At 46.9% G+C, this 25,678-nt stretch overlaps 6 protein-coding genes and 1 non-coding gene across 7 annotated transcripts; 5 read left to right on the forward strand and 2 right to left on the reverse strand.

The window, feature by feature from the left end:
• The first annotated feature begins 1,064 nt into the window (after positions 1-1,064).
• Positions 1,065-7,035, forward strand: GGS22DRAFT_116844 (uncharacterized protein). The gene is made up of 8 exons (XM_047958120.1): positions 1,065-1,477; positions 1,525-2,281; positions 2,361-2,621; positions 2,672-4,037; positions 4,093-4,309; positions 4,384-4,845; positions 4,915-5,412; positions 5,479-7,035. The coding sequence occupies exons 1-8, from the start codon at positions 1,148-1,150 to the stop codon at positions 6,790-6,792; spliced, it is 5,205 nt and encodes a 1,734-aa protein (XP_047820550.1). The 5' UTR covers positions 1,065-1,147; the 3' UTR covers positions 6,793-7,035.
• Positions 6,832-8,354, reverse strand: GGS22DRAFT_116842 (putative alpha/beta hydrolase). Its single transcript, XM_047958119.1, has 4 exons — positions 7,638-8,354; positions 7,516-7,586; positions 7,108-7,390; positions 6,832-7,035 (listed from the first exon to the last, which is right to left on the reverse strand). Exons 1-4 carry the CDS (start codon positions 7,998-8,000, stop codon positions 6,871-6,873), a joined length of 882 nt encoding a protein of 293 aa, XP_047820551.1. The 5' UTR covers positions 8,001-8,354; the 3' UTR covers positions 6,832-6,870.
• On the reverse strand, positions 8,355-11,366 carry GGS22DRAFT_116841 (Sec34-like family protein). The gene is made up of 5 exons (XM_047958118.1): positions 11,137-11,366; positions 10,771-11,075; positions 10,376-10,715; positions 9,385-10,326; positions 8,355-9,324 (listed from the first exon to the last, which is right to left on the reverse strand). Exons 1-5 carry the CDS (start codon positions 11,254-11,256, stop codon positions 8,710-8,712), a joined length of 2,322 nt encoding a protein of 773 aa, XP_047820552.1. The 5' UTR covers positions 11,257-11,366; the 3' UTR covers positions 8,355-8,709.
• A 203-nt stretch (positions 11,367-11,569) lies between these two features.
• GGS22DRAFT_t40 lies at positions 11,570-11,674 on the forward strand. The gene has a single exon. It is a non-coding gene; the product is annotated as a tRNA-Ile (tRNA).
• A 3,662-nt stretch (positions 11,675-15,336) lies between these two features.
• GGS22DRAFT_178804 (phosphatases II) lies at positions 15,337-16,869 on the forward strand (the record flags this gene model as incomplete). The annotated part of the gene is made up of 2 exons (XM_047963606.1): positions 15,337-15,760; positions 15,854-16,869. The coding sequence occupies 2 exons, from the start codon at positions 15,337-15,339 to the stop codon at positions 16,867-16,869; spliced, it is 1,440 nt and encodes a 479-aa protein (XP_047820553.1).
• Positions 16,870-17,650: 781 nt separating this feature from the next.
• Positions 17,651-18,889, forward strand: GGS22DRAFT_158537 (DUF427-domain-containing protein). The gene has a single exon (XM_047960652.1). The coding sequence runs from the start codon at positions 17,823-17,825 to the stop codon at positions 18,630-18,632; it is 810 nt and encodes a 269-aa protein (XP_047820554.1). The 5' UTR covers positions 17,651-17,822; the 3' UTR covers positions 18,633-18,889.
• Positions 18,890-19,692: 803 nt separating this feature from the next.
• On the forward strand, positions 19,693-21,358 carry GGS22DRAFT_116935 (polysaccharide lyase family 3 protein). The gene is made up of 3 exons (XM_047958121.1): positions 19,693-20,634; positions 20,704-20,959; positions 21,062-21,358. Exons 1-3 carry the CDS (start codon positions 20,204-20,206, stop codon positions 21,152-21,154), a joined length of 780 nt encoding a protein of 259 aa, XP_047820555.1. The 5' UTR covers positions 19,693-20,203; the 3' UTR covers positions 21,155-21,358.
• Positions 21,359-25,678: the final 4,320 nt, after the last annotated feature.

The following is a 25,678-nucleotide window of genomic DNA, read 5'->3' on the forward strand; positions in this document are numbered from 1 at the left end:
AAACCGGGGTAGGTCCATTTTATCACTGTATACTTGGGGATGTTCACTGTATGTGTACTGTGTTTTTTCCTGTAAATCACAGGGCGTTTAGGGGCTACTAAACGCTAGCCTTTTGGGGGTTTAGCGAAGTATGATACTACCTAGGTGCTGCTATAATGAATGGGTTTCAACCAATGGTCTTGCTAAAGTCTTTATAACTTTAACATCTAATACTCCTATAGGCCCGTGAACTTCCATTTCGGCGACGATAATTCGACAATCAAGCAATTAATATATAACCGAGTATGACAGCATTCGCCACAACACCTTTTAGGACCAGATATCGACGATTTCCCTAGGAACGTCCCAATATTATTATGTCAGAATATGTTAGAGTTACTCAAGGGAAGGAAACGAAGTAGCCACTATGATATCATCCGGGTTCTACCCTAGAACAACACTCCGATATTACTACCTTATGTCGTCGCAGGCGACTGCAGCAATAATAGTCTCCAACTGCATGTAGCAGTTTATAACACATCTGATCTGCACCTAGCCATCTATCCACCTCTTAAATCCAGCAGTTTCTTGAATCATCGCCCAAGAAGCTCGGTAGCAGGTCGGTCGATGCATCGAACTGCCCCTCACTCACCGGCGTCTATGCCCAGACTGCCGGAGCACCGTTTTCAACATCCAACTCGACTACGTATCCTCATTACCTATGTGCTTGTGACACGGCTTTATGCTGTTGAAACTCTACTCTACGCTCTGTAGTGCATAGGTAGTTCCAGCTCAGCCATGCTAGTCATACTCTTCGACCCGAAGCTTGCATATCCATGACAGCGGAGAAATCGCTCTTGGAGTCTATTTGTGGTGGCCGGGAGTACGACGATCGTGGTAAACCGGTGTAGGTATAGGTATATGGCAAGAAAACGACCTCTAAGTTCTTGACCGGTTTTGAAGCTGCAACTTAGTTGTAGTAACACGACTTATATTGGAATTTCTGTGGTCGGCAGAGAAGTGATTGGCAGTCGTAAACATAGGTAGGTATTTCAAAAGATGTAAATTCATTATAAATATAACGCCAGGTGAGATCCAATATGTCCTGGGTCGCTGTATTCTCATAACACTACCTACTTGAAAGTGTTCTTTTGACCGGACAAGCATCATGGGTGACTCGGCCGATTTCGCGTCTATATTCAAGACTCTTGTCAATGACATGAAGACCTTGGAGCGCCTTCCGATCGGTGATTTTTGCAACCGTCTACATAATAAGTCAAGGTACAACTACAACGTGAGAGGCCTGTTCAAGTATATTCCTGGTTCGCCTGACTATCCCCCTGAGTCGGATCAGGATGACTGGCATAGTCAGATACTGGATGGGCTCGACAGAGCCTATGTCTATTTAGGGCTGTTAGCGAACTTTTCAGTTGCCAATGCCATAGATAATCTCAGCGGTATTCCAGACCCTCATGGGTACAAGTATTGGGTTTTATCTGTGAGTTGTTTGCCCCCTTCCTATGGACTGTGGCTAAGCTCATTTAGGATCATGTAACGGTTCGCTATGGAGAAGTGATGACGATGTTGATGGCATATTGCCTTGGCGAACATATCAATACCCATCTAGCAAAGCTCGGTCATCTTACGCTCAAAGATCTAATTGATCTTGACAAAGATGGCGGCGCAGATGGGAATACCACCTTTCATGAGTACATGCGTGATAGAATGGAGGACGATGACTTCATCGACGGCGAGATCATGGTGGACCAAAATAACAAGGATCATCTCTTTAGCATTTCGCTGCTCTTCATTGTCGACTATCTCATTTACCAACCTGGTAACCTACCTGGTTATGCCGACGGGTACATAGAGAGACCGAGTAATCAAATCCTCCAGCACTGGTCGACCAACATTTGGAATAGTCATATACAAGACGATGACTCCAAGACTGATGATCTTGTCGAATTCTGCGGGAAGCTAAGCACAATCAGTTTTGCGCCCTCAACTCCATACAATCTTGCCCAACCTACCCCGACATTTACCGTGCTAAAGGCATTTTATGACATGGTAACCGACACTTCTCGAAAGCAGAACGGTTCATCGAGTACAGAATACGTAAATGCGGTACATTCTAGCATCGATCGTCTGCAGGCAAAGGAAGACGTCATCAACGAGTGGAAGACTCATTGTGAAGAACTAGCAGATAACTTCCGTACACTGCAGTCCGACAGATGGCAGCAAGGTATCGATAAAGCATTTTCTGTGAGCGATTATGATGGTATCCATGAATGGGCTCTCTCTGGTAAGTTTCTCAGGTTTACTTCTTGCCTAAATAGATACCTATTACCTAGGTACTGTATGATAATAATACCTACTTGTAGCCCATGATGACGATGAATCATACGAGACGGCACCATACTACCAATGCTTCTACGGGAACCCCCCTGAGCCTTGGCCAAATGGAACTAGGTTCAGTTCTTCTTTCACGAAAGACACGGATATCCAGCTGGAGAATCAAGCTACACTCCCAGTGCAAGAACTGAGAAACGAAGGCCGTATCCTGAGTTCTGGGTTTCCACCAAGATATGTGAGGGTTGGGGCAGCAACCCAAACCCGACGGCATACAGCACTTGTAGGATTCAGTAAGTCAAACAAACCTCAACCTTCAGTCGCGTTTCGCTGACGGTTATAGACGGCGGCGTTCCGTTCACGACGACCTCACAGGTTTTCATGACGCCAACGGGCCTACGTGCCGTAGATCCCCGTGCGGCCAATTCGATAAACCCATTCCAACGGATTCAACCCCTGGATGTGGGCCATTGTATCTATCAAATCCAAGGGGAATCTTACCAAGTAGTGGAGATCAAATCGATTGAGTGTACGAAACACGGGATACAGACCCTATACGGGCTTTCAGCTCAAGAGGACGGCCAGTTTCATCACGCCAACGGGTATCTAGTCGCCTTCAATGATCCAGCTCAGTCACGTAACTCAGCAGCAGCCTTACTACGTGACCTACCAGCAGATAAGAGAATCCCGTTCCTGGCCAACCTTCCCGGAGTTCGTCGGTTACTTCGAGAACATGGAACTCAAACTGTGCAGGATAAACTCAACGAAGAGCTTTCTGGACTCCGCAAATACGCTTCCAGATCGACTTCCATTGACCGAAAGCTATCTATTCCGCCTGCTAGAGGGATTCCTCTGGATTTGATCGAGAATACGTACCACACTTATGCACCTGATTCAAATTCCCTTCCCACTGGATATGAGCTTCCTTACCTACAGGTCGTCGATGGATGTCTCATCATCGATAACGAAGTTCAGTTGAAAGTAGCTACTGACAGAAATTCAAGAAACTTTCGATGGACTCGCCATCTGCCCCGCCTTTCACTCTGGGAGCATGGCCTCCTAAAGGTTTACTCACACGGTGCTGGAGGTACCGGGGCTACATATCTAACCGCGGAGTCAAATCCTAGAAGTCTTGCAGCGAATGGCCGTCTCTGTCGTTTCCTTGCACGTGCTGTAGACCCAACTCAGTCAAAAACATCACGTCGTTCTAGCTTGGGCTCTTTTATCTCGACGAGTTCGTACAGCATTACTTTTGACAAGGAAATCTGGCCAGCGGACCAAGCCGACTGGGATAATGTGAAGAACCCGGTTGTTGGAGGGGAGATTATGACAGGCTTCATTGAGACTGATGAAGGATATCAAGTACCCACGGCTAAGGTTCCGATACTCGACAACCTCCAGACACAACTCAACCAAAAATATGGCAAGAACATTGATCCACTGTACCGCGTTTTGCATTCGATATCAGCCCAGGGAAATCCCATATTTACGGTTCAGTTCCATCGGGCTTCCATAATCCCCTTTCTGTCCAACCAAGGCTTGAACAACGGCGTGTTTGAGTTGGGATTCCAGTCCCAACTAGGTATAGATCTAACTCTTCCTTGTTTATTCCGGGAGCTCCAAATCGAGGCCGATCTGTTGTTCCCGGAGGATAGCACTGCTGTGGCATTTGAGTATGATCCTGCTATGCGCGAAATGAAAGGGAACAGGTATGTATATGAATAGGTACGGATGGAAATACACCGTCGTGCTAAACCGTACCAGGCATTTCGTTTCAGTTTCCAAGGGAGGTTCCAGTGTAGCTCACCTCCAGAGCATGCGAGCAAAGGTCTCCTATGCCTTTGCGTTTTCCTCTAAGCTTGGAGACATCAGCTCAGGGGAAAATGGTAGTCCACCGGCCGACATCACCAAGTACCTTGAGCAAGAACGAACCGCCGATGTATCGGACCTTGTGGACTTCCCTGACTATGACGACCAAAGTGTAAGCTACTCATAGAACCCCCTCGTACTACAAGTATCACCAAAGGTACCTAGGTGACTAACGATGTTCGCCAGGCCCACGATGCGTCCCAGAAGCTGATTCACAAGATGATGCTGTATCATATGAATGACGACGATCGTCAATCATTCCTAAGTGCCAGTAAGCCCAACGATCTACCAACCGAGCTCGCCGATGGATTAGACAGTGAGCTCAAAGACTTTCTCCGAAACAAATACGCGGTCGCATTCCTGTGCAACTCATTTTCAGGGTCGGACAAGTATAGCAGCTCCTTCACAGCCCAGGAACAGAAGAACCTCTGGTATTGGTGGCAAGGCAATGGGAAAAGCTGCTTGTCTCGCTCAAAGGAGTATAACACAATCAACGACCTCACATCTGTACAAGGCATGAAGAATCTCCACCAGTCCTTTTTGGCTCCGTATCTAGACAGTAACCCCGGAGACTGGGCGCAGCAGATGCTGTCTGTGCTGCAAAACGAAGCTGTCATGGATCTGCAGCTAACAAATCCGATGCAAAGGGTCAGTGAGATATTCCCCCAGAGACATGCTCCTATTTAGCTAACAAAGCACTCTTTTTCTTCTAAACAGGGAGTGAATGTGATGAACCAGCAGTCATGCATGATGCACACCCTAGCACCGGACAAAAAATTCGCAGACACCTGGTTCCAGAAGATCGTGAGCTACACAATCAAGCGCGGCGCCGAATTCCCCACAATCAGCGCAGACAAGAGCGAAGCGCGGGAGTACCTCACCGAGTCCATCCGAAGCCTTACCACACAGGCTCTCGGAGGAAACAGTGCGCTCCCAACCAACATCCAGTCAGCACTATGCGAAGACGTGGAACAATTCGAAACAGACAACGGCTTGGATCAAAACCAGTCGGCGGACACTCGGGCCCAGCAGATCATCGACGCGACGCTTGACATGACGGACGAGCTCACCGGCTGGCTATTCAGCGAGGATAAGGGGCTGGATAAAGCGTGGGGTGGCACCGCTTTCTACCAGTGGATAAGTGAGGCCTGGGACCAGGTTTCTGAGAAGTACCAGGCGAGCAAGGTTCTCAAGGGGCTTTTCACAACTTCTATGGTACGTCCACCTTCCCCTACATGACCTACTCCTTATATTCTGCAACCAGACTAATAAAAGTGATAGGCCGCCTACAAACTCTTCCGACTTGGATACAGCCTCGTCGGGCTTGTCCAGGATTGGAATAGCATGGACGGTTCGGATCGCGCAACGGTCATCATGGAGATGTTGATCACGACAGCCGAAGGGCTGGAGTACGCCTACGACTCGTGGAAGGTATGGAAAGGGAGGACGGGGACGGTTATTCTCGATCATCTGGATACAGCGGAGATGGACCAGGGGATCTATCGATCGCTCGACGACAATGCGGCTAGTATGGCTGAAATGTCAGACGATGTTAACCCTGAAGGTGGTTTCCACGAGTCGATAGGTGAACATGTTGGAGGAGATGGGGTGCCGACTGGTGAGGAAGGAGAAGGCGGAAGTGGGTGGAACGAATCTGTCGATGAGATGCCGGAAAAGATTCCTCCCGGGGAAGCAGAGGCTGCCGAGGAATTCAGCATTGGTAGCACCGGACTGAAGGTCTTCAGCGCCGCATTGGGGATTGGCATATCGATAGCCATGACCTTCAGCCTGGTCCACGATTGGGATAGTCTCAGCCTACCCGACAAGATTATCAACACGTTGTCCGTGGTTGTCCAGGTTCTTTCCGTAACTCTCGAATTGGTCGATCTCGGCGCCGAAATTGGTTTCTGGGCCGTCAGCGCGACTCTCTCCGCGGCACTTCCGGTAGTTGGCGTCGTATTGGTCGTGGTCGGGGTGATCCTAACACTAGTCAGTCTCCTCATACACTTATTCGGTAACAGCGACCCTCCGGACGACCCAGTACAGACGTATATCAAAAAGACCGGGAAACCGGTGATCGATCAGTTCGACGATGCGCGCGACCCACAGCTAAAATACTCGGTCTCGCCGACCCAGCCGTCGGCAGGTAATGTAGTGAGCATCACCGTCTCAGCCGCGAACAATACAAGCAGCGAGGTGACCTTAACCGGTCTGGAACTCACCATCCTGGGTGGGAAGATTGATTCTTGCCTATTCACCGACAATGAGAATCTTGAGCTGGTTAACGACAACGACGCGAACAAAACGGACGCTGGTCATGTCTACGTGACGCCAAGCCAATATGTTAACGGCAAACTGCCCGTCCGGACGGCTTTGGAATCTACTAATTCCACTTACTACCAGTACAACCTACAGGTGGGCGGCCCGAAAAAGGGAAAGGAGAGCCTCCTCCAACGGCTTGTTCTGGGGGCTTACCAGAGCTTCTCTGCTGTTCTCACGGCAACAGTAAATTCGAAAGGCTCTAGCAAGATTGATGTGGTTGAAAAGTTTGGCAGTGATAGGAGCCATGTGGCACTCAGTCTCACTAGGGTATAACCAATTTGATAAGGTATTGTTTACGAGCCTCTCGGTTAGTTAATATACTAGGTAGTCTTCTAGTTTCAAGGGTTTAACCTAGTGCACCATCTCGAATATCGCCTCCTCGACTTCCTTGGGATGCGATACACTCAAAAAGTGAACACCGCCTTCAATGAAATTGAGCTTGGCCTCGCTTGAACCAGTAAAAAGTTTGATATGCTCTTGCGGGACGATTGTGCCATAGATTGGGTCCTCCGTTCCCTAGATAATATTAGCTTAAACCACTTCTCGAAATTGAAATACACGGGGACAAAGAGAATGAGAGTTGATTACCTGATACCAGTGAACAGGGCACTTAATATCCCCGATCCTAAAAAGCAGCCCATCCCTCTCCGCCAAGTTAAGAGTAGCCATCCTCAACCTCCGACGCCCCTGATCACCCGAGTAAACTTTTCGTATCGATTCGGACCAGTATTCAACAGCGGCGGGTGTAGAGGCAGACCCGAGCCCGAGTCCAAGCACGGGCTGGATCCAATCATCGCCAACGACGAAATCCGGATTTGGCGTAGAGCTGCTCCATTTCTGAAGGAAAGGCGAGGCAAACGGAGCCGGGTCCCTATCCGACACAGTTAGCGCCTACGCCATCAACAACACCACAAGTGTATTCGATCCTCCAGCGTTGAGTTGAAAAGGCGACCCCCTCTTACTACAAAACCTAACAAAAAAAAAACATAAACCTACCAGCACCCCTTCGTGCGCGAATCGGCAGACTCGGAATCCATCGACGTAGCCATAGCAAGAATCCCCAAAATCTATAAACCCATTAGCCTCACCTCCCTCACCTAGGTAGATAAACAACTCACCCTCTCCGGCGCCAAAAGCGCCATCCTCGCCACCACCCAACCCCCCTGACTCAAGCCCAGCGCATACGCCTTACTAACCCCCAACCCCTGCATAGCCTGTAGCGTCACCAGCGCAGAGTCCCAATACGTGAAATGCTCCGAAGCACAAGTCGTCGCGCCATGGCCAAGGAGTTCAACAGCCAGGAGGTTAATCTTCTCCGTCAGCTTCGGGCTATCGAGCTGCGCGCGGTAATACTCGACCGTAGCACAGAACGGGACGATGAGGACGAGGGTGGGTTTCGCGGGGTCCAGTTTTCCGTTGGACAGTTCGAAGCCGACGGTGGCGTCGAGGTGGGGGACTTGGATTGTTTGAGTTGAAGCCATTTTGATGTTCGTTTCTAGCGGGTAAGGATAAGTAGGCTGGGCTGTAGAGCTTAAAGCGTAAGATTCCGTTGCGAGATAGAGGTAGCTGGAGTGTAGCTCGGAGAACCATGACACAGCTGTGATTCCGAGATGTAGAACCTTGGCGTTCCCTTTGATCCTAAATACCGCATAAAATCAAAGGGCTTTGACATCCATGTGCCTGCTTTGATGAACGGGGAGTTCTTTCTTTGTGCATTCCAGCCTTGTATATATAATATACTTACCGCGATGTATCGGTTTGAGGTTACACGATTATGGTATCATTATCGGCTATTAAACGGCGATATTGAGGAAGGAGTTGTCAAGTATATCGGAACTTAACCCCTAAATTTAAATTTCGACACTATCATCCAGGCTTTGGTTTGGGTAAATAACCCAGTCGTAGAGATCGATAAACTTGAATAAATTCTCGTTATAGTTTAAGAAAGTGTCATTTATCGCACGTAGCCGAAATTCTACGGAAGCGGCAGTATCTTTCTAACCATTTGAAAATGCAGGTTTACATGTTTCTCTGCGCATTTAGGGGGGCTCCCGAAATTCGGGGATCATTTCGATTCGATAAGGCATAATATGCCGAATGAAACCTCGAAGCTCACCACATGACTACGACCTATACAGTTAAAACGAGGTCGCGGGCTATGATCGAGGTTTGCGATTCGGCCTAGCCATCTTACCGCCCGCCTTTTTCGGCCTTCATCTCCTTCTGAGCCTGCGCATTTATTTGGATGGCTTCCTTCAGCTTAGCCACGACTTCAGGCTGGCCGCCAAATGCAGTCAAAAGCTTCTCATCTAACTCTTTCTCGGTGGTCGCAAGGCTCCTAGCGCCACGTTTACCACTCCTCGCTGCGTTGATCAATGTTCCCCATCGCTGCGTGAAAGCATAGATACTTTGCCGGAGCAATTCGTCCAGCTTATCATTTACATCTTGCTCCGGCTGGGCTTGATTCCTAGGTGGTATAGCCTTTCCGTTCGTAGGATTCGCAGTTGCTGATGACCAGAGGCCAAGCGTTAGTGAGCCGCCGATGATGCCGCGGAACAGCCCCAGCCAATTTTGAGGGCTAAGAGCGTCCCATATCTGGCCAAAATGCTGCATCGCTGTAGGGTGAGGTCTGACATCACCAAACTCAAGCGATACCAGCCCATTCTTGAGAATGAGTAAATTCTTTATCATAAACAAGTCAGGGTCAGGGTCGGGATTAGCCGCTTTGTTAGACTTTAGTCGAGACTCTGCGCGTTGCATAGCAAGGATAGTCTCGTCTATGATTCGGAAGACAACAGGACTCGACTTTAAGATGAAATGTTAGCTATTAGCTCTTTAATAAAATGAATCTTAAGTTCTACTCACGCTTCGCTCTTTTGGCATTGCTTGGTCATACATAGCCAAGAGTTCGAGGGCACGTTTCGTAACCGGATGGGCATTGGACGATGCAACACCATTTATGACCTGAGTAATCTTGAGAGACTCGGGTGAGATGGTAGCCCTTGATATAGACTTGGTGACTTCGGCATCGAAAACGCCATCTGTCAAAGGCCAGAGGTGTTCAATGAGGAGCCGTGCAGTTAGATCATGGCAATGAACAGAATATTGCTGAGTTTCTTCCTCGTCGTATTCTAATAGCAAGTATTCATTCGTAACCCATCCAAGAAGATTGCATACTGTTTGAAGCTCGCTTGTTTGTAAAGTTGACTGTAATGTTGTCGCAATCGGCACAATATTTGCGACAGAAACCAGCGCTTTTTGATGACCCTTCAACGCCACATAAGCGGATTGGGGGTCCGCACTATACTGCGGCTCGATAGAAAATATCTTGGCAAATAGATTGGCTTCATCATATGATCGTTCGTAACATTGCTTGATGAAGTTGCGACAAGCAGTTTCTACATTAATATCCTTAACGTCTTTCCTAAAAACTTCGAGGTCGTGTTGAGTCATAGGGCGAAGATCACGGTCTCTCACGTCCGAGTAAGACGAAAAAATGCTAAGGGCGGTATTCGAATAGTAATCAAAGTTCTTCCCAGGTATCGCATTTCCCAGTTGATCATAGCAACTGCTAATAACGCGTTGGGCATTTGTTACCAAACCATCCACCTCTAGTACCATCTCTTCAAACCGGTCATAGGCAAGAGCATGCCTGGCAGATTCTGACTGGGTAGCTGTAATTTGTTTCGATATCTCCGAGGAAACACGGTCAAGATGGCCAGTAAAGCCAACTTCAAGCAAATGGAGAGCTTTAGTAAGTAAGGATTGATATCTTGCGAGATACGATTCAGCATCTCGGTAATCAGGCTAATACAGGTTAGCAACAGTATTCCAAAAAAGGGGTATATCGACTGACGTGTTCTATCATGAACTCTATGCAAGCGTCTAGATTCGTCAAGATTTCGCCGAAACTCTCATGGTTTACTAGACGGCTGGCTCCAGGAGCATTCAACCTCCTCGTAACACCATCCAGATATGCATAGTAATGCAAGTCCGTGCCAACCTCGTCGGCCAACTTCTGTAGTCTCCTCTCCTCCACCAACAAGTCGTCACACTGGGCTTGGAAAGAGGAGGTTTGCGACTCTACCGCACGAAATGAATCGGTCAAGGAAGTGAGTAGATCTAGGGCACCATTGGCGTCGCTAATCAAGGTGTCTAGATGACGTTCGGTCATTTCTAATTGGTCTCTGTAAAGTCTGTGTTCCTGTTAACGACCGTGTTGTCGCTTCATTCCAGTATTGGGTACCATACAAATATTGTTGCTGGCTAGCCTCGATCAATTCATTATCGAAAGACTCCAACTGCGGCAATGTTCGATGACGGTCGACATTCTCGACTTTTTCAATCATCAACGCATCGAGATTTCTCTCCTTCGTTTTCCTCCGCTTCTTCTTTGCAGCTGCGGCATCTTTGGAAATCTGCGCACGAACTACATGGTAAAAATCGGAGTATGACTTTGCTCTTCGACTTAATGTGGCTTCAGGAGGGCCAATTATCGTCTCGGGTTCTTCGAGTAACCCTTCTAAAGGTTCGATCGGATCGGTTTGTTTGCTTCCCTGGAACAATTATTTGTTATTACCGTGTTAAAGAGACAATAAAAAGTAGATTGATACTAACATTAGGCTGTTGGAGGAGGGATTCTCGTCTCCTGTGTCCCGTGGTCGAGGTTTGTGGTATGGAAGGGTTCCTCTTATGAGTATGATCTGGTACGAAGTTGTACCAGGAATCTTCATACATGGTCTATGGTGGTCTATGGTCTATGTTGAATGTGGGAATGTGGGAACGTGAACTTGATGTGGAAATTGTGAAATTATTTATTATGTATTCTTTCTTGCGGAAGCTTCCACTGCCACATACAAATAATACAAATAACGTCAGTGGACAATTCAAAGTTGCCAGCTGCCTGCTATCAAAATGCGGGTCGGAACCTAAATTGAGCCGCGATTTAGTATGTACATTGGTACCTAGCACCTTCATTTTCTGGTTCCTGTCTCTCCGTTTTTTCAGGTATGAGGGTATTTTAGACGCTAAAATTTCAACAATGTCGCAAGGTCCCATAGCTCAGTTGGTCAGAGCGTCGTACTAATATTCTCTTCTTCTGAAGAAGAAATATTAAGTAATGCGAAGGCCGAGAGTTCAAGCCTCTCTGGGACCAGCAGTCATTTTTTTAACCTCACAACAATTTACCCGCGTACACAATTCTTTTTTATCTTCCCATTCCCATGCTGTTCTATCTCTATGGCATACTACTTCCGATAATTTCTCCATTTTCTTTTTCGACCATGTGAAGATTCGACGCTTCATGAACACAGAGAATTTTACATACTCAGGTAAGTGATTTTTATCCTCACCTTTGTCTTTGGTGTTCAAACTAAATATTCTGTATCACCATCATACACATGAAATAAAATAGTTGACCATATTTTGCTATTCCATGTGGACATGTTTTTTGCAGTAACTGTATGAGGCGTTGGCTTGTTTTCACCGGAGATAGGCCGTATTGCCCCTATTGCCGTAGGTATCCCAGATGCGGCCATATTCTCGCAACCGGGCTCTCCCTTCCTAGGGTTGACTTACGATCACCATCCTCAATATGGCGTTTCTGACCAAGATGCGGGCTTGAACATGTACTACGATTCATGATCCCCGTGGTTACCAGAATATGGTAGGGCGTGTGTATCCTTTACACCGATGAGATACGTTAAGAACGACGCACGCTCCAATGGGAATTTCCCACGTTGATCCTACATGACGAAGTTCGTGACGAGTGCTTCGCACTGAGGAGATGGGTTTGCAAGCGAGAGGAGCTTCGAGATCGAGTTTGCGTTACGTTGTATCCATGCTAGATCTCCGAAGTATTCAGCCCGGAGGAGGATTGGATACCTTGGAAGGCGTGTATTCCAATTCTCCGAAAACAACCGACGCTTTGTTTCCTTGGATACATGTCCTACAATTTCAGAAAATAGAAGAACATCGCACAATAGTGGTTCCCGAAGGAGAGTTGTATAACTTCCTAGCGTCCAAAAGGAAAATTCAGATCTTTAGTAGCGCCTTCAGCGAATTTGTGTATGCGTTAGATTTCACCTAGGCAGTTCCCTAGAAGCTTTTGCTGGCCAGCTAACCACCCCACCGCTAGCCCCTTATAAAACGCCCCCTAAGGAAAAAGCATGCAGCACTTCCAAGGTTCTGTCAGGTACAATGCTTAATAGTAAAACCCTCCTAAGCATACAATCCCATAAAATAACACGCAGAATTTAGATACACGAAGCCACGTTGTTTTCGAAGCAGATCATCCAACCCTTAGGTCTCCGGTGTTGATACCTACTAGATACCAGGTAAGTATGATATGATTCCTAGATTCAGTCTCTTTGGCATCATTTCTTCGTAAGGGGTGTATCTCTCGGAGGTGCGATCGAAAAGCCGTACGGGCGCATATCAGGGGAAGTAAACGACCGATTCAGTGAATAACCGCTGCCAGAACCAGAGCTACCCGATGCTGATTTGTCCGAATCGGAAGATGTAAATGATCGCTTCTCTAACCACTGAAGGGCAATGCTTAGGGAACTACTAGAACCAATACTTTCAGAAGGCATGATATTTCTGATATCTTCGATAAGTCGTTCATTAATGATTTTCTTGATGGTAGCTTGAATGCCTAGTAGCAGGTGTATGAGTGGGTGAGGATGAATAAGGGGTAAAGTCTTTGAGTTGAAGGTTGGCATTTATGAGCCTTGCTTACTGTGAAGTTTTCGTAAGCTTTTCAATATGATGTTAATAGTCTAATACGTGCGATCCAAGTCGCCGATTCTCTTTGTGTACGTGAGTACCTGGTTATGGTAAGGCAGGTAAGTACCTGTAGGCTGAATACCAGCACTGCCACATCACGAGGGGTAAAGTGACTCTTCCCATAGACCATTGATATGAACGACAAATGCTGTTTTTGGAATCGTTTCTTAATCATGATACACGCATTGGTTTTAATGAAAATGCTTGGTGATGGGCCGAACTATGCCAAGCTGTCGTTCTAAGAATGACCTGTTACAAGTCATCGATACACTCTCACAGTTCATGATTCCTGCCCACCTACTATGTATGTTTCGAGCTATATGCATATAGTCCATGTGAGTCTATTTCCAAATATGTATAACATCTCTTCGTCTAAGAAGTTGTATCCGATGTTTTCATCGTTACTCATCTCAACGCTGGTGTATCCAGTTTGCTGATAACTCGATGTTCTCTTTTCATCTGCGGGCAGAGTGAACTAAGCCAAAAATATGTGCGATGGCAAGGAAAATCATGTTACACATTTGTGATTCGGAACCTTGCTTGTTGTCTTCTAAGAGGGAGTGGGTGGCAAATATTTGCCTGCCGAGAGAGCTGTTTAAATGTTATCCAACATCCAACATAGGACGACGTGAGTTGTACGCATGGAAAAAGTATCGAAACTCACTTGGGTACCCGCCTACGAAAACTACCTAGTAAGTAAAACTAAGTAGGAATGCTAACGAAGTTGGCCTTGGCGATACCCTTTATACTATCTATATCAGGAAGAGAAGTGGAAGCGAAGTAGAAGCCGGTTTAGACTTCCAAGGTAAGGTTAATATTAAGGTTAGCGGCAGCTGGAGATGAACCACTATCTCGGGACGCCTGTCAGTTCTAGGGACCTTCCATGGAAAGTCTTAGACAGGTAAATGCAACGCTTTAGCAGCTGCAGAATTCGAGGATATCCTGGACGATAGGTCATTTCGCACGGTGCGGGGTAATTTGAATCGAGAAGTCCAAATGTTCATTCCCAGCTGAACAATAGAGGTACTTGGGTACCAACTAAACGCTGTTTAGAATTCTGAATTCGAAGATCATGTATTGTACATTCATCACATGCGTATGATACATACCTAGTACGTGATATTTAAATTTCTCTCTCTTTTTACCGCCTTTCAACATGTAACTCTTTTCTAACTGTGAAATGCCTGTTAATTTACCTAGGAATTCAAAATCCTTTTATTTTAGCAAGTTGGGTTTTAGACTAAATATAACATACCGAAACTAATCCGTCACCCCTTTTTCACAATATCGTCTTAACATCAAGATCCATCCTCTGGGTACATATGGATGAGAATGATCAGCTACATATCTTAGCAGCCCTAGTCTTGTATCTCGTACTCCCATAGGTACCTATATGTACCACGTGTACGTACCAGGTCATCCATTGTGTGCAACCTGAGACATCCACTTGCATCCAATGATGACCCACATTCTGATTTAATTATCCCAATGCCCCTGCCCTCGTCGCCTCTCTCCAAACTCAAGTGAATGGCATTCGTCATTCTTAGACGCAGACGCAGCTACTCTGTACACCACTTTTACTTTTCAAAAATAACATTTAAGATATTCTAGACTAGCCTCAATATTTGACTTCGTCCTCACACCATACCTCTTGTCTACTACCCGTATTCACATCCGGCGATACCGATCATCTTCTTCCGCACCCCACCACTTACTTCCCCCGTACCACTTTTGCGACGACTCAAGGCCTATCTTAACCTTGCTGTGCCCTGCCTCACTCTACACCTCGAGAACTGCGCAACGATTACCACGTGCCAATCATTTCAAGCTCGTGGCCAGCTCCGCCCCTTCTCTTTTCGACATAAACTCTTCCAACCGTCCTCAGTACAATATTTAATCTTGGGCAACGCCACATACTTTTCCACTCCCAAAATACCGTCACCCCGAAATCTACTCTACTACGCTACCACTCTACCATCTTTGATATCTCGTCCGAAACCTCTCCGACACTCTTCACATTACCCGATTACGATGGACCATCTATCTTCGCGCTTCAGGCGCAGTAAGAGAGGTCCTCCCACAACTCCTCAGCTGGGATCACCAGCTGGCTCACCTCCGGATAAGTCATCATCGGAACGCAAACTTGGTCCTACTGCCAACCAACGCGAACAGCCCCCATCTCTCACCATATCGACCACTCACCTTCCCCTTGATAATATGCCACCGAAATCACCCTTCCGACGAGGGTTCCACTTTCGCAATTCTAACAAGCGTGCACGATCGCCTACTTCAGCCTCGTTGCCGGCCCCAGTCTCACCTGCCGTCGTTACTCAAGATGGCACAGTCGAACCGGACAAGCTTACTCCAGCGAATGGCGACGACAAGAATGGAACTGAAGCAGCTATGGAAACGCCTAAGCCGAATATCCCGGCTTTTCTCACTCTATCCGAACAAGGTACATTTGCTTTATATCTCACCCTTCTTATTGACTAAGCCTTAGCTACAATGATACCCTAATGTGTAATCGCTAACCCCTGTCGCTTTATAGAAATTGATGCTAAGTTCATCGACCTCAACTGGGCAGAGCGCTTGCGTCTCCGAGAAAGCCAAGAAAACCCGTCTCCCAATTTCCAATTCGCTCGCGTAACTGCGCCCGAGGCTAGAATTCTCGACCGATATGCGAACATCCAGCCGTGGGCCAATAACCGCATCAAGCTACAGGTTCCAGAGGGTCAAGTTGATTACATCAATGCATCCCCCATCGTCCTTCGCTCCCCTCTAGATCCCGAAGGCAAACCGGCCCACCGTTACATCGCCATGCAGGGACCGAAGATAGCAACAATGGACCACGCTTGGAGAATGGTGGTAGAGCAGCTGGATAACCCAGCCGTGATTGTTATGCTAACAGAGACCCATGAGGGTGGCATGGAAAAATGTTACCAATATTTCCCCCGTAATGTCGATCAACCACCGCTGGTGATCGGAGAGCACGATGAATTCGGCGACGGTTTCCGAGCGCAGATACAATGCGTTAGCGTCGAAGAACATGCCGAGGGCGCCATCGAAGCGCGACAGCTCGCCATTCGCGTCGAGGGTCGTGAAAAGGTGATGACGGTGTGGCACCTCCTATACTGCAAGTGGCCCGATTTTGGTGTCCCCGCCCTTGAAGACATCGACAGCTTCTTCGAGTTGATGCGCCTATCCCGAGAAAAGAACGCCTGCGAAGACAACCCTCGAATTATTCACTGTTCAGCAGGCGTGGGACGAAGCGGAACCTTCATCGCTCTAGAACACCTCATGCGAGAAATTGAGTCCGGCGATGTCGACCGTCGCAAGGAGAGCGAAGACAAAGATGAAGGTGACATCGTGTACGAGACCGTCGACGCCCTCCGAGTACAGCGCAAGCAGATGGTCCAAGCCGAGTCACAGTATCTTTTCATCTACCGCGTTCTCCGCAAGCTCTGGTTAGAGAAGCACGGTCTTGTAGAGCAAGACATCGAGGACCAGGAGCCCGCAGCTAAGAGGTTGGAGGTTGACTGTGATGACCCCTTCCTTGACGATTAAGGAAACTAACGTGACCAAGATGAGAAAACCGGGCGATACACACGCTAAACCATCCTTATAAGCATTGCGCCGGTATTAAAGGAGAAGCATGCATTGGTCCTCGATACCCTTTTTCCCCGCCTGACGATTTTACCACGAAGGCATAGTATACATTAGGCATCACAACAGGCATTGGAACTGTAGGAAATCACAAGGTCGCATTGGAGGTAGCATACGGAACGGCGTCTAAGGCATGATACGAAAAATGATAAGAATCCCACCAACTCGACTTCGGGGACGTGATAAAGGCATGCAATAAAATCCCCGCAAGGTCTACGGTTTGGGGGTTCTTAATCACTCGAGATACCCATTACATTGGTGGCGTATAGTAGCTAGCATTTGGTTTTTGTTTTTTTGTCTCTTCTTCAGGGACATTGCCGAGGATTTTCATTGTTGACAAGGATCCTTATTATCATTAACAGGTGTCCATATCGCCGAGGACCTTATTTTACTTCATCAACAACTCAACATTTCGGAGCCGCGCACGACGTCATGAGTCCCGAGTGCCATTCTATAATGACACATAGGAAAAATATGTGTCGTAACCGGTCGTAATGGATTGGGTGGATGCATATAAATACGGGCAGGGAAAACACATGGTCAGAACCTTCACTGGAGCTGGAGCTGCGGTTACCCCGCCATTCTTATTCACCCTGCATATCTACATGTAGGGGTACATAGAATTAGGGCGAGAGGTAGATACGTTAATGTTTAGTGTTAATGAATACCTTAACCCTTAAAACATGATCTCTTTTTTTATTGTGACGTCAAAGTTAAACGTTCAGCGTAGTTCAACGGCTATTGTCTAATTAACCTTAATTGTCTTTTAATATCTAGTCTAGCTTTTGCCACTTCTCTTATTAGATATACCGAAACACCAGCCTTGATATCACCGTTGAGCATCACGGTTGAACATGGCAAGCCCGCATATAAAGCAAGATCTACTTAAACTTGGTAAGAAGTTGGTGGAAGAAGGACCTGTCAAGACTCTTCCCACATCTCGCCGAATACGGATCTTGTTCGATGGCGAGTATATCGTAGATACGACATCTGCGTTATACGTCTGGGAACACCAGTACTACCCGTACTACTACGTGCCACGGAGCTCACTCCAGGAAAGCCTACGACTATTACTTCCGCAGTCCCCATCTCCCTTCTGGACAGCACGGGTGTCCGGCGCGACGCGGTCTACGGATCGTGTCCTCATCTTCGGGGAAGATATCGGAGAACGCGCTAAGGTCCTGGAGAATATGGTGCGTGTTGAGTTCAGCGCCGCTGACGCCTGGTTCGAGGAGGATGTGCCCATCTACGTACATCCAAAGGATCCGTTCCGTCGCGTGGACGTGTTACACTCGCTGCGGCCTCTCAAAGTCCGTGTTGGGGGCCAGTTGGTCGCGAAGACAAATTCGTCCTATCATTTATACGAGACGGGACTGCCGTGTCGGTATTATGTACCCGCTACAGCGGTAGAGCGCAACCTGCTAAGAGAAAGCGAAACAACAACGGCTTGTCCGTATAAGGGAGTGGCGAATTACTATAGTGTTGAGCTCACTCATCGCGGTCTTGAGAAATCGAAATTTGAGGATCTGGTTTGGTATTACAAGACTCCGACTCTTGAGTGCGCGAACATTGCGGGATGTCTGTGTTTCTACCATGAGAAAGAAGGGGTTGAGATTACGCTCGACGGGCAGATATTGAAGCAGCCAAGTACGCCTTGGTCTTGAGTGAGGAAAGTTCGTCTGATTGATTGAGAGGGGGCTCTCAGGGGTCATGAAAGGTTAGGTTATTGGCGAGGATCTCGTACGACTTGATATCTATATCCTGGGAGATTTGCTGAGACTTCATAGGGTCGGATAGTTAAAAATGCTAGGTGTTCCAAAAGGACAGTAGTTAGATGCAAAGAACTTCAGTAGTAACTATTACCTAAAAGAAACATTATAGGTGGACTTTCATGAAACAACATGTTTCCGCTAGCAGTACCACCCACAGAGTTCAAAATTTGGAGTCATGATCGTAGAAATCGTCGAAAGATTATGTGAATCGAAAAGTTACCCAGGTAACTATTCGAGATCTCCCACTAATGGGGCGGTGGAGACGCTCACCCTCGTCGTCGATCCACGCGGGTTGGTCGATCCTAACGCGGTGATCCCTACTAGTCGTATGCTCTTCCCCATTCGAGATAAAATTACTCGAAACCGCTAACTTATCAGGGAGCCCACCGGGAAGCTAGTGAAACAGCATCTGGAGATATTCCACAAATGAGCTCCTATTGAATGCACAGTATTCTGCGATGCTCACCACCAAAGCATTTAGCAAGCCAAATACTCGACCGTGCTCAGCTGCGCATAGTAATACCAATGCAAGTCAGGTTCAACTAGATTGAGGCTGCTGAACAAACGAAACTGTGGATATAGCCCAGATCGATCAGATCGATCAACTTTTAAACTCTCGAATCAGAATAAGAGTATGATTCCTAGGTACTCAGAAATCGACCTCTAGGTAGGTAAACTTCGCTCCTAAGAAACGCCAATAGATATCTTTGCCTAGATATCTTCATAATGCAAGTCCCACCGAAGTACGAACTCGTCGAAATTGTTAAGGGAGGCTAAGTAAGTCAAAGCCAAAGATCAAACAAACCAATCTCGGAGATGATTTACTGAACACCCTGCCCGCCACCCTTGGCATTTATGCCACTATTCCAAAAGTCCTTCTCGAACACTTTCAAATCAACTACCACCTTCTTTCAAAGCAGTATACTCATCGTAACTCAACTGCATTAGCCTATGCATCGCGAAGTAGGAGAGGCTACGTATAGGAGGAATAAATGCACAGATTCATCCCGCCTGACCTACGAGGTGAGATTATTCCACTTCGGAATAACTTGAGGGAAAGTAATAGGGAATGGTGTAGCAGTATAGTGGATTCGATTACGTTGTCTTGTAACTATAGAGACTAGGTGTCATAGAGTTAGTTTCCGCTTTCAGCGACTATACCGCCTTGGCAGGAGTATCGCCAAGATCATGTTCAGCTCAACATCGGACGAGTCCTCACCAGCTGCGATGAGATCTCATGTTGTCCGTCGAGGATATATCTTCTATAAAAGGTCAAATATGCCGGCGTTGACATCGAAGAGAAGATACACCATCCTCAAGGCCATCCCCCTTACCTCATCGTCGCCTCTTTTTCCAACCTAACTTGGTTCTACGTTCTTTAACCCAGGCGGTTCATTCGTTATACATTTTCAATCGTTATTCCAATACCCTCACATCTTACCAACCAACCACCAACCGCAACCATGAAGTTCACTCTAGCAACAACCCTCCTCCTCGCCTCCGGCACCCTCGCCACACCGGCCCTCAACGCCCTCCCCAACACCTCAAACAAGCTCTCCGCACTCACCAAACGCGCGACCTTCCCCATCCCCGCCTCCAAAGGCTCAGTCACCTTCTCCGCCCCCCAGAAAGTCCCAGCAAACAAGCCCTTCGACGGCGGGCTCAAGACATACGGGCGAGGCGTAAGCTGCACAGGGCAAGCCGAAGGCGGGGACTCCGACGCGGTGTTCCTGCTCGAAGACGGAGCGACGCTGAAGAACGTGATTATCGGCAAAGACCAGATCGAGGGCGTGCACTGCAAGGGCGCGTGCACGATCGAGAACGTGTGGTGGGCAGCCGTATGTGAGGACGCGCTGAGCCTGAAGGGGGATGGGAATGCCAGTGTTATCGGGGGGTAAGTCTCCTACATCCCATCAGTACCTACCTAATAAGAAGTCAAAGTTCCATGCTGACAAAGCGATAGAGGAGCTACGGGTGCAGATGACAAGGTCATCCAGCACAACGGCCTGGGAACCGTGACGATTGACGGGTTCACCGTCGTCGACTTCGGGAAGCTGTACCGCTCGTGCGGGAACTGCAAGGTCATGGGCCAGCGCAATGTTGTGGTGAAGAACGTCAAGGCGTATGATGGCAAGACTCTGGTTGGGATTAACTCTAACAAGGGGGATATTGCTACCATTACGAACACTTGTGCTACTTCTGTTAAGAAGATCTGCGTTGTAAGTGCTTGCTTTCTAAATATCCGTCTTTGTTCCTTATGCTTTTGGTGTCAGAGGTTTGGCTGTGAAAGATGAATAAGGGTTTGCTAACAGACTGTAAAGGAGTTCGAAGGCACCACTCCCGGAAATGAGCCTAAGGAGATCGGCTCCGGCCCTAGCAATAACTGCAAGTACACCACTGTTTCGACTTGTTAAACGAGAAATGGTTTGAACGAACTTTCACCTCGACTCATCGTTAGTCTCTCGGTTTACGCTTAGGAGATACGATGTCAGGAATGAATAACAGGTATTAACCTACCTAGTGTGTATCCGGTTTATCAGTGTGCGAGTTCATACGCTTCAATTCTGCTGTTCAAGTAACAATTCATGTATATATTGATTGAGCACATATCTTCCATATCTATGAAATAAAATCAGTAACGCCAGCAAAGTTTGTGGTTTCTTTTTAAGACCATCCGCTGATATAACTCACTGTCAAACTTTAATACAATACATGAGCTAGCAATAACATTTGAAAATATCGAAGTAATGTCATGTAGGCACCTATTATAGTTATTATATGAACCTTGGAAAGTTTCGGTCGTTAAAAATAGGAGGGTTGGGGTTGGAGTTACGTGCCGAATGTCAACTCAGTCTATGTACTCATATTTTATGTCCTTTTTTTTTCATTGAGAAACAAATTATATCTTCAAACATTAGGTATTCACTCTCAAATCATATTATGAGCCAATTTAAGAATGAAAAAGGCAAAGCTTGCCTTCCCATCAAATGAAATAGGATGGTTTCCAAGCATGGGGGAGTTAAACTGTGAAGGCTAAGTTACTAGGTAGGTACCTAGTCCATAATATACGTAAGGCGATATAAAGCAAAAAATATGAAGGAAACTAGATGCCTAGGTAGCGAAGGGGGTAAAGGGCAAGGTCTCTGGCCTGCTTATCTAGGTATAACATGCTCATACAAGTCCTACTTAGACTGAGAAATTAGCACTTACCTTAGGTAGGTAAGCTAGAAGAGCACCACATCGTATACCAGGCTTCGCGCGTATATAAACGTACGTTGTTATAAGATATCTATCTTCTCATAGTTCTAGAGTAAACTTAGACAGAGTCCTCTACTGCTAGAAAATACGAAAGTGAAGAGGGAACTCGCAATCATGAATAAGAGACTACGTACCTGAGGAATACGTTAGAAGGCGGAAGGGAAACTTCGAGCTGAATTCCAATGATATTCATCAAAGAAAGTGGAAACACTCTTACCTCTCGCACTGTTTTAGGACTCTCTGTTGACCTTATTTTTAGACAAGTCTGTCTATTACCACCATGGCCCAATGGAGAGCTTACTGTTGCGGTTGACCGGACAAACAGCATTGCAACGTCTTGACCACTCGTTGTAAGCTATTATAAGAAACTCGAACATGTCATAGAGGTCTAGAGTTATAAAAACATACGATGAAGTCCAAATCCTAGCTCTGACAATCGTTTAGGTAGGTAGGTACTCTTGTGATGAAGCTCCAAGTCACAATCCTGTATCCTCACGATACCTATTTCATTTAGGCGGAAGTTAGAAAAGCGAGAGAGACGACATATGCATTAAATGCAACTTGATTATTCAAGTGCCACGGGAAAGAGACGAGTGGTTGCTAGGAATTCCAAGTCGAGTTGCTCAATTTGGTTTCGTAAAGCGAGCTTAGTGTACGAAAGGAAGTGATCCTTAACTGAGATTCTGACTTTTTATGCGAAGTTCAAAGTCTTATCGCCGCAGTAAGAACCCTAATTAGTATTACAATCTAGAAATAGACTATAATTCGACCAGCTGACATATAGGTATGCTGCAGACAAGTACAAGGTAGTTAAATTTGACGTGCCTTAAGTGTCTATAACAACCTCAATCAGTCAAACTGTAACCTGGGACGTTCCTAATTCGACATCCCGTTTCCTAAAAGAGAGGTCAGTATAGTAGACTTTCGTAATTTAATACGTAATGATGTCTTTGATGGGCTCGTCTGATGCATTCGAGATTATACTCCAGCGGACAGATATGGGTCATCGCATATGAGGTGTTTCCATATCTGTCGACTTATGGTACGCAGATGGTTTAGGCTAATTAACAATCACAGTAAGGGATTTTGGAGATGCTCGAAGCGTCCATTGGAGGCGACGTTGTTGGCGAGTTGATTTAAATACACACGACGTCATTGGATGAAACGCGCCGCTAAGTCTGATATGTAATTGCTGGTTCGTCCGATCTTGATCTTGTCCGAAGTCTGAGAAGCGTGGGTCCGATATCAAAGTAAGCGGAGATTGCGGGATTAGAAACCGAACCGGCTGAGGTCGGTTGTTTAGGGACCCTGAACTGACGGGCCGGAGTGGGAGAAAAACCCAAAGACCCGGAATAGAAGGTGCCTTTTTAATGAGGCTTGAAGATCATCCCGCCTTTAGTCGACGATTATGAGACCCTGGAGCACATGACGGAAACGGGCGGGAGATGTGCATAGGCGAATGCATCGAGCCGCGCCGTAGATTAGAGTTAAAACGTACGGGCGTAAATACGCACGCGATGGGAATGACCTCTGCGACTAGCCGCTATAGCTAGGGCGAACGAGAAGGTCGCTTCGGACTACGCACCACAGCGGAGCGGGACGGCTCGCTCTGCATGTCAAGTCAGTCTTGCGCTACATAAAGCATACAACACAGAGCTGGATGGGGTACATACTCGAAGATAGACTTAAAGCGAGAGACATGCATCTAATCACTGAAACTCTCCTTCCGAGCGCGATGGTTACATCCTATCCCGTAGGATGCGCACGTGTGCATTGCTTGATGCTTGATGCTTGATGCACCCCAGACTCGGTGAAGCCCTGGACTTTGCCCAACGAGCGTTTTAAAACGACCGGGTCGACATGAGATCGTCGTTAAGCAAAATGATTTGCGGAATTAAACATAGGTATGGCTAATTCCCTCTTCTGCTTGCTAAGTAGGTAATACCTGGATAGGTATTTTGTCATTAATGACGACCCTTGAAGTTGAGACGACAAGTCGGCTATTTTGTATTGGACGGTTATGATGCACTTTAGTGATACGTCACTGCTACCCTACCCAACACACTGGTTTGGCTGGTTCGGGGCTACCATGCAAGAAAGACGAGCGAGATTAGAATCCCGGATCCCTGAAAGACCATGCGCCGATCTGGGACTGCACGGGCACTCTCGTCCGGCGGAGTCACATCGATCAACCATTTCTGCCCACACTGGGTTGAACGTTTTAGAGACCGGTGAACGGTCGGTTGTGGAGAGGTGAGCGCGATACCTCGGTGTCTAGGTACTGCATGATCCCTTGTAATAAAATGAGACGAACTCTGAAGGTAAAAGGATAGCCGGCGCAGACCAATGAGAACGGACCGTTTAATAATGTCTCCGGGGAGGTATGAATTATCCGCTTCGCGATAGTAGATAGGCAATATTACGTTGGATAGAGAAGAAACCGGGGAAATTCCCATGATCTTAAGACCCAGCACAGCATTCTGTTATAGGTGGAGACAGCAAAAGACATGGATAGGTACTATTACCTAGTATGTATGTTGCTGTCGACATGGAGGCAATAAAAAGATACACCGACGATAACTTATGCTCTGAATACTAAGCAGAGGGGACATGGAGAAGTCTAGCTGAATATCTATTAGTAGATTGCGCGGTGTTCCCGAGCATCCCGAGAACTGGAGTTAGTCGGGCCATTTGTCGCGATGGAATCTATTCCTAGCATATAGAAACCAGGGGCTAAACAGGAGGCTAAGCGTGGAAATGAGGGTTTCTAGTGTGGGTGTGTCGGTTCATGTATGTCAGAGTGTCGGGTGCGCTGTCATTTTAGAAAACGGTAGATAGCTTCTCCTTGATGTGACGCAGTTGAAATAGTAACGGCAGTTCAGGTGTATCTTGATGCTGTGCGTGTAATTAATCGACCAAAGGGTTTGCTACTGAATATAGAATGTATGGGAGGCATGTGAAGGGTCTGACATGCACGGAAATATGTGCATGTACATGCATGATGTAGGTAGTAGACTCGCTTAATAAATTAGTTGGAGTCTAGATGGGGTGATGTAATGGTAGGGAAGGTAAGGAACTAAGGTGACGGTGTGTTTCTGTAATGGCCCGTAAGAATATGATAAATCCAAAGCTATGCATGCTTACCAGTAGTACAATGAATGATAATGATGTGTCGTAGGACAGACAACAGCTAAATTGCTAGTATATAGCAGTTCGGAAATTGTTTCCAACTTTGCCAAGCCTTGTCGTCGACATGCTGACATCTGTGAGGGTTGTATAGGTCTCACGCTGAGATCTAATGCTGTGTTCCGATTTGTCGAGCAGGTCAAATTTATTGATTGCGATGCTAATAAAGTGTTACCTATCTGACCACAAACGGCCAGGAAATATTGAGCCTTTGCGGCATATTTTCTTCATGGTAGTGCCCCTGGAACAAACTCCGACGAAAAGGAGTTTGAAAATGTCTGTAGTAGTCTTCGACAACGATCCGGAGTTGATTAGTTGCTTTCCTGTTTGAGGGTTTTGATACTTGACCTTGACTCCGAATTCCCTGTCGTGGACAGGGAGATGCTCCGACTTTATGTTCTCCATTCCCCAGGGTTTACCATCGACTCAAGACCTAGATCGCATCCTCCCAGCGCTCTGATGTTTGGTATGTGAGGTACATGGAGTACACTCTC

This window comes from Annulohypoxylon maeteangense (genome assembly GCF_022496945.1).
Source record: "Annulohypoxylon maeteangense strain CBS 123835 unplaced genomic scaffold GGS22scaffold_5, whole genome shotgun sequence".
Classification (NCBI taxonomy): Eukaryota; Fungi; Ascomycota; class Sordariomycetes; order Xylariales; family Hypoxylaceae; genus Annulohypoxylon; species Annulohypoxylon maeteangense.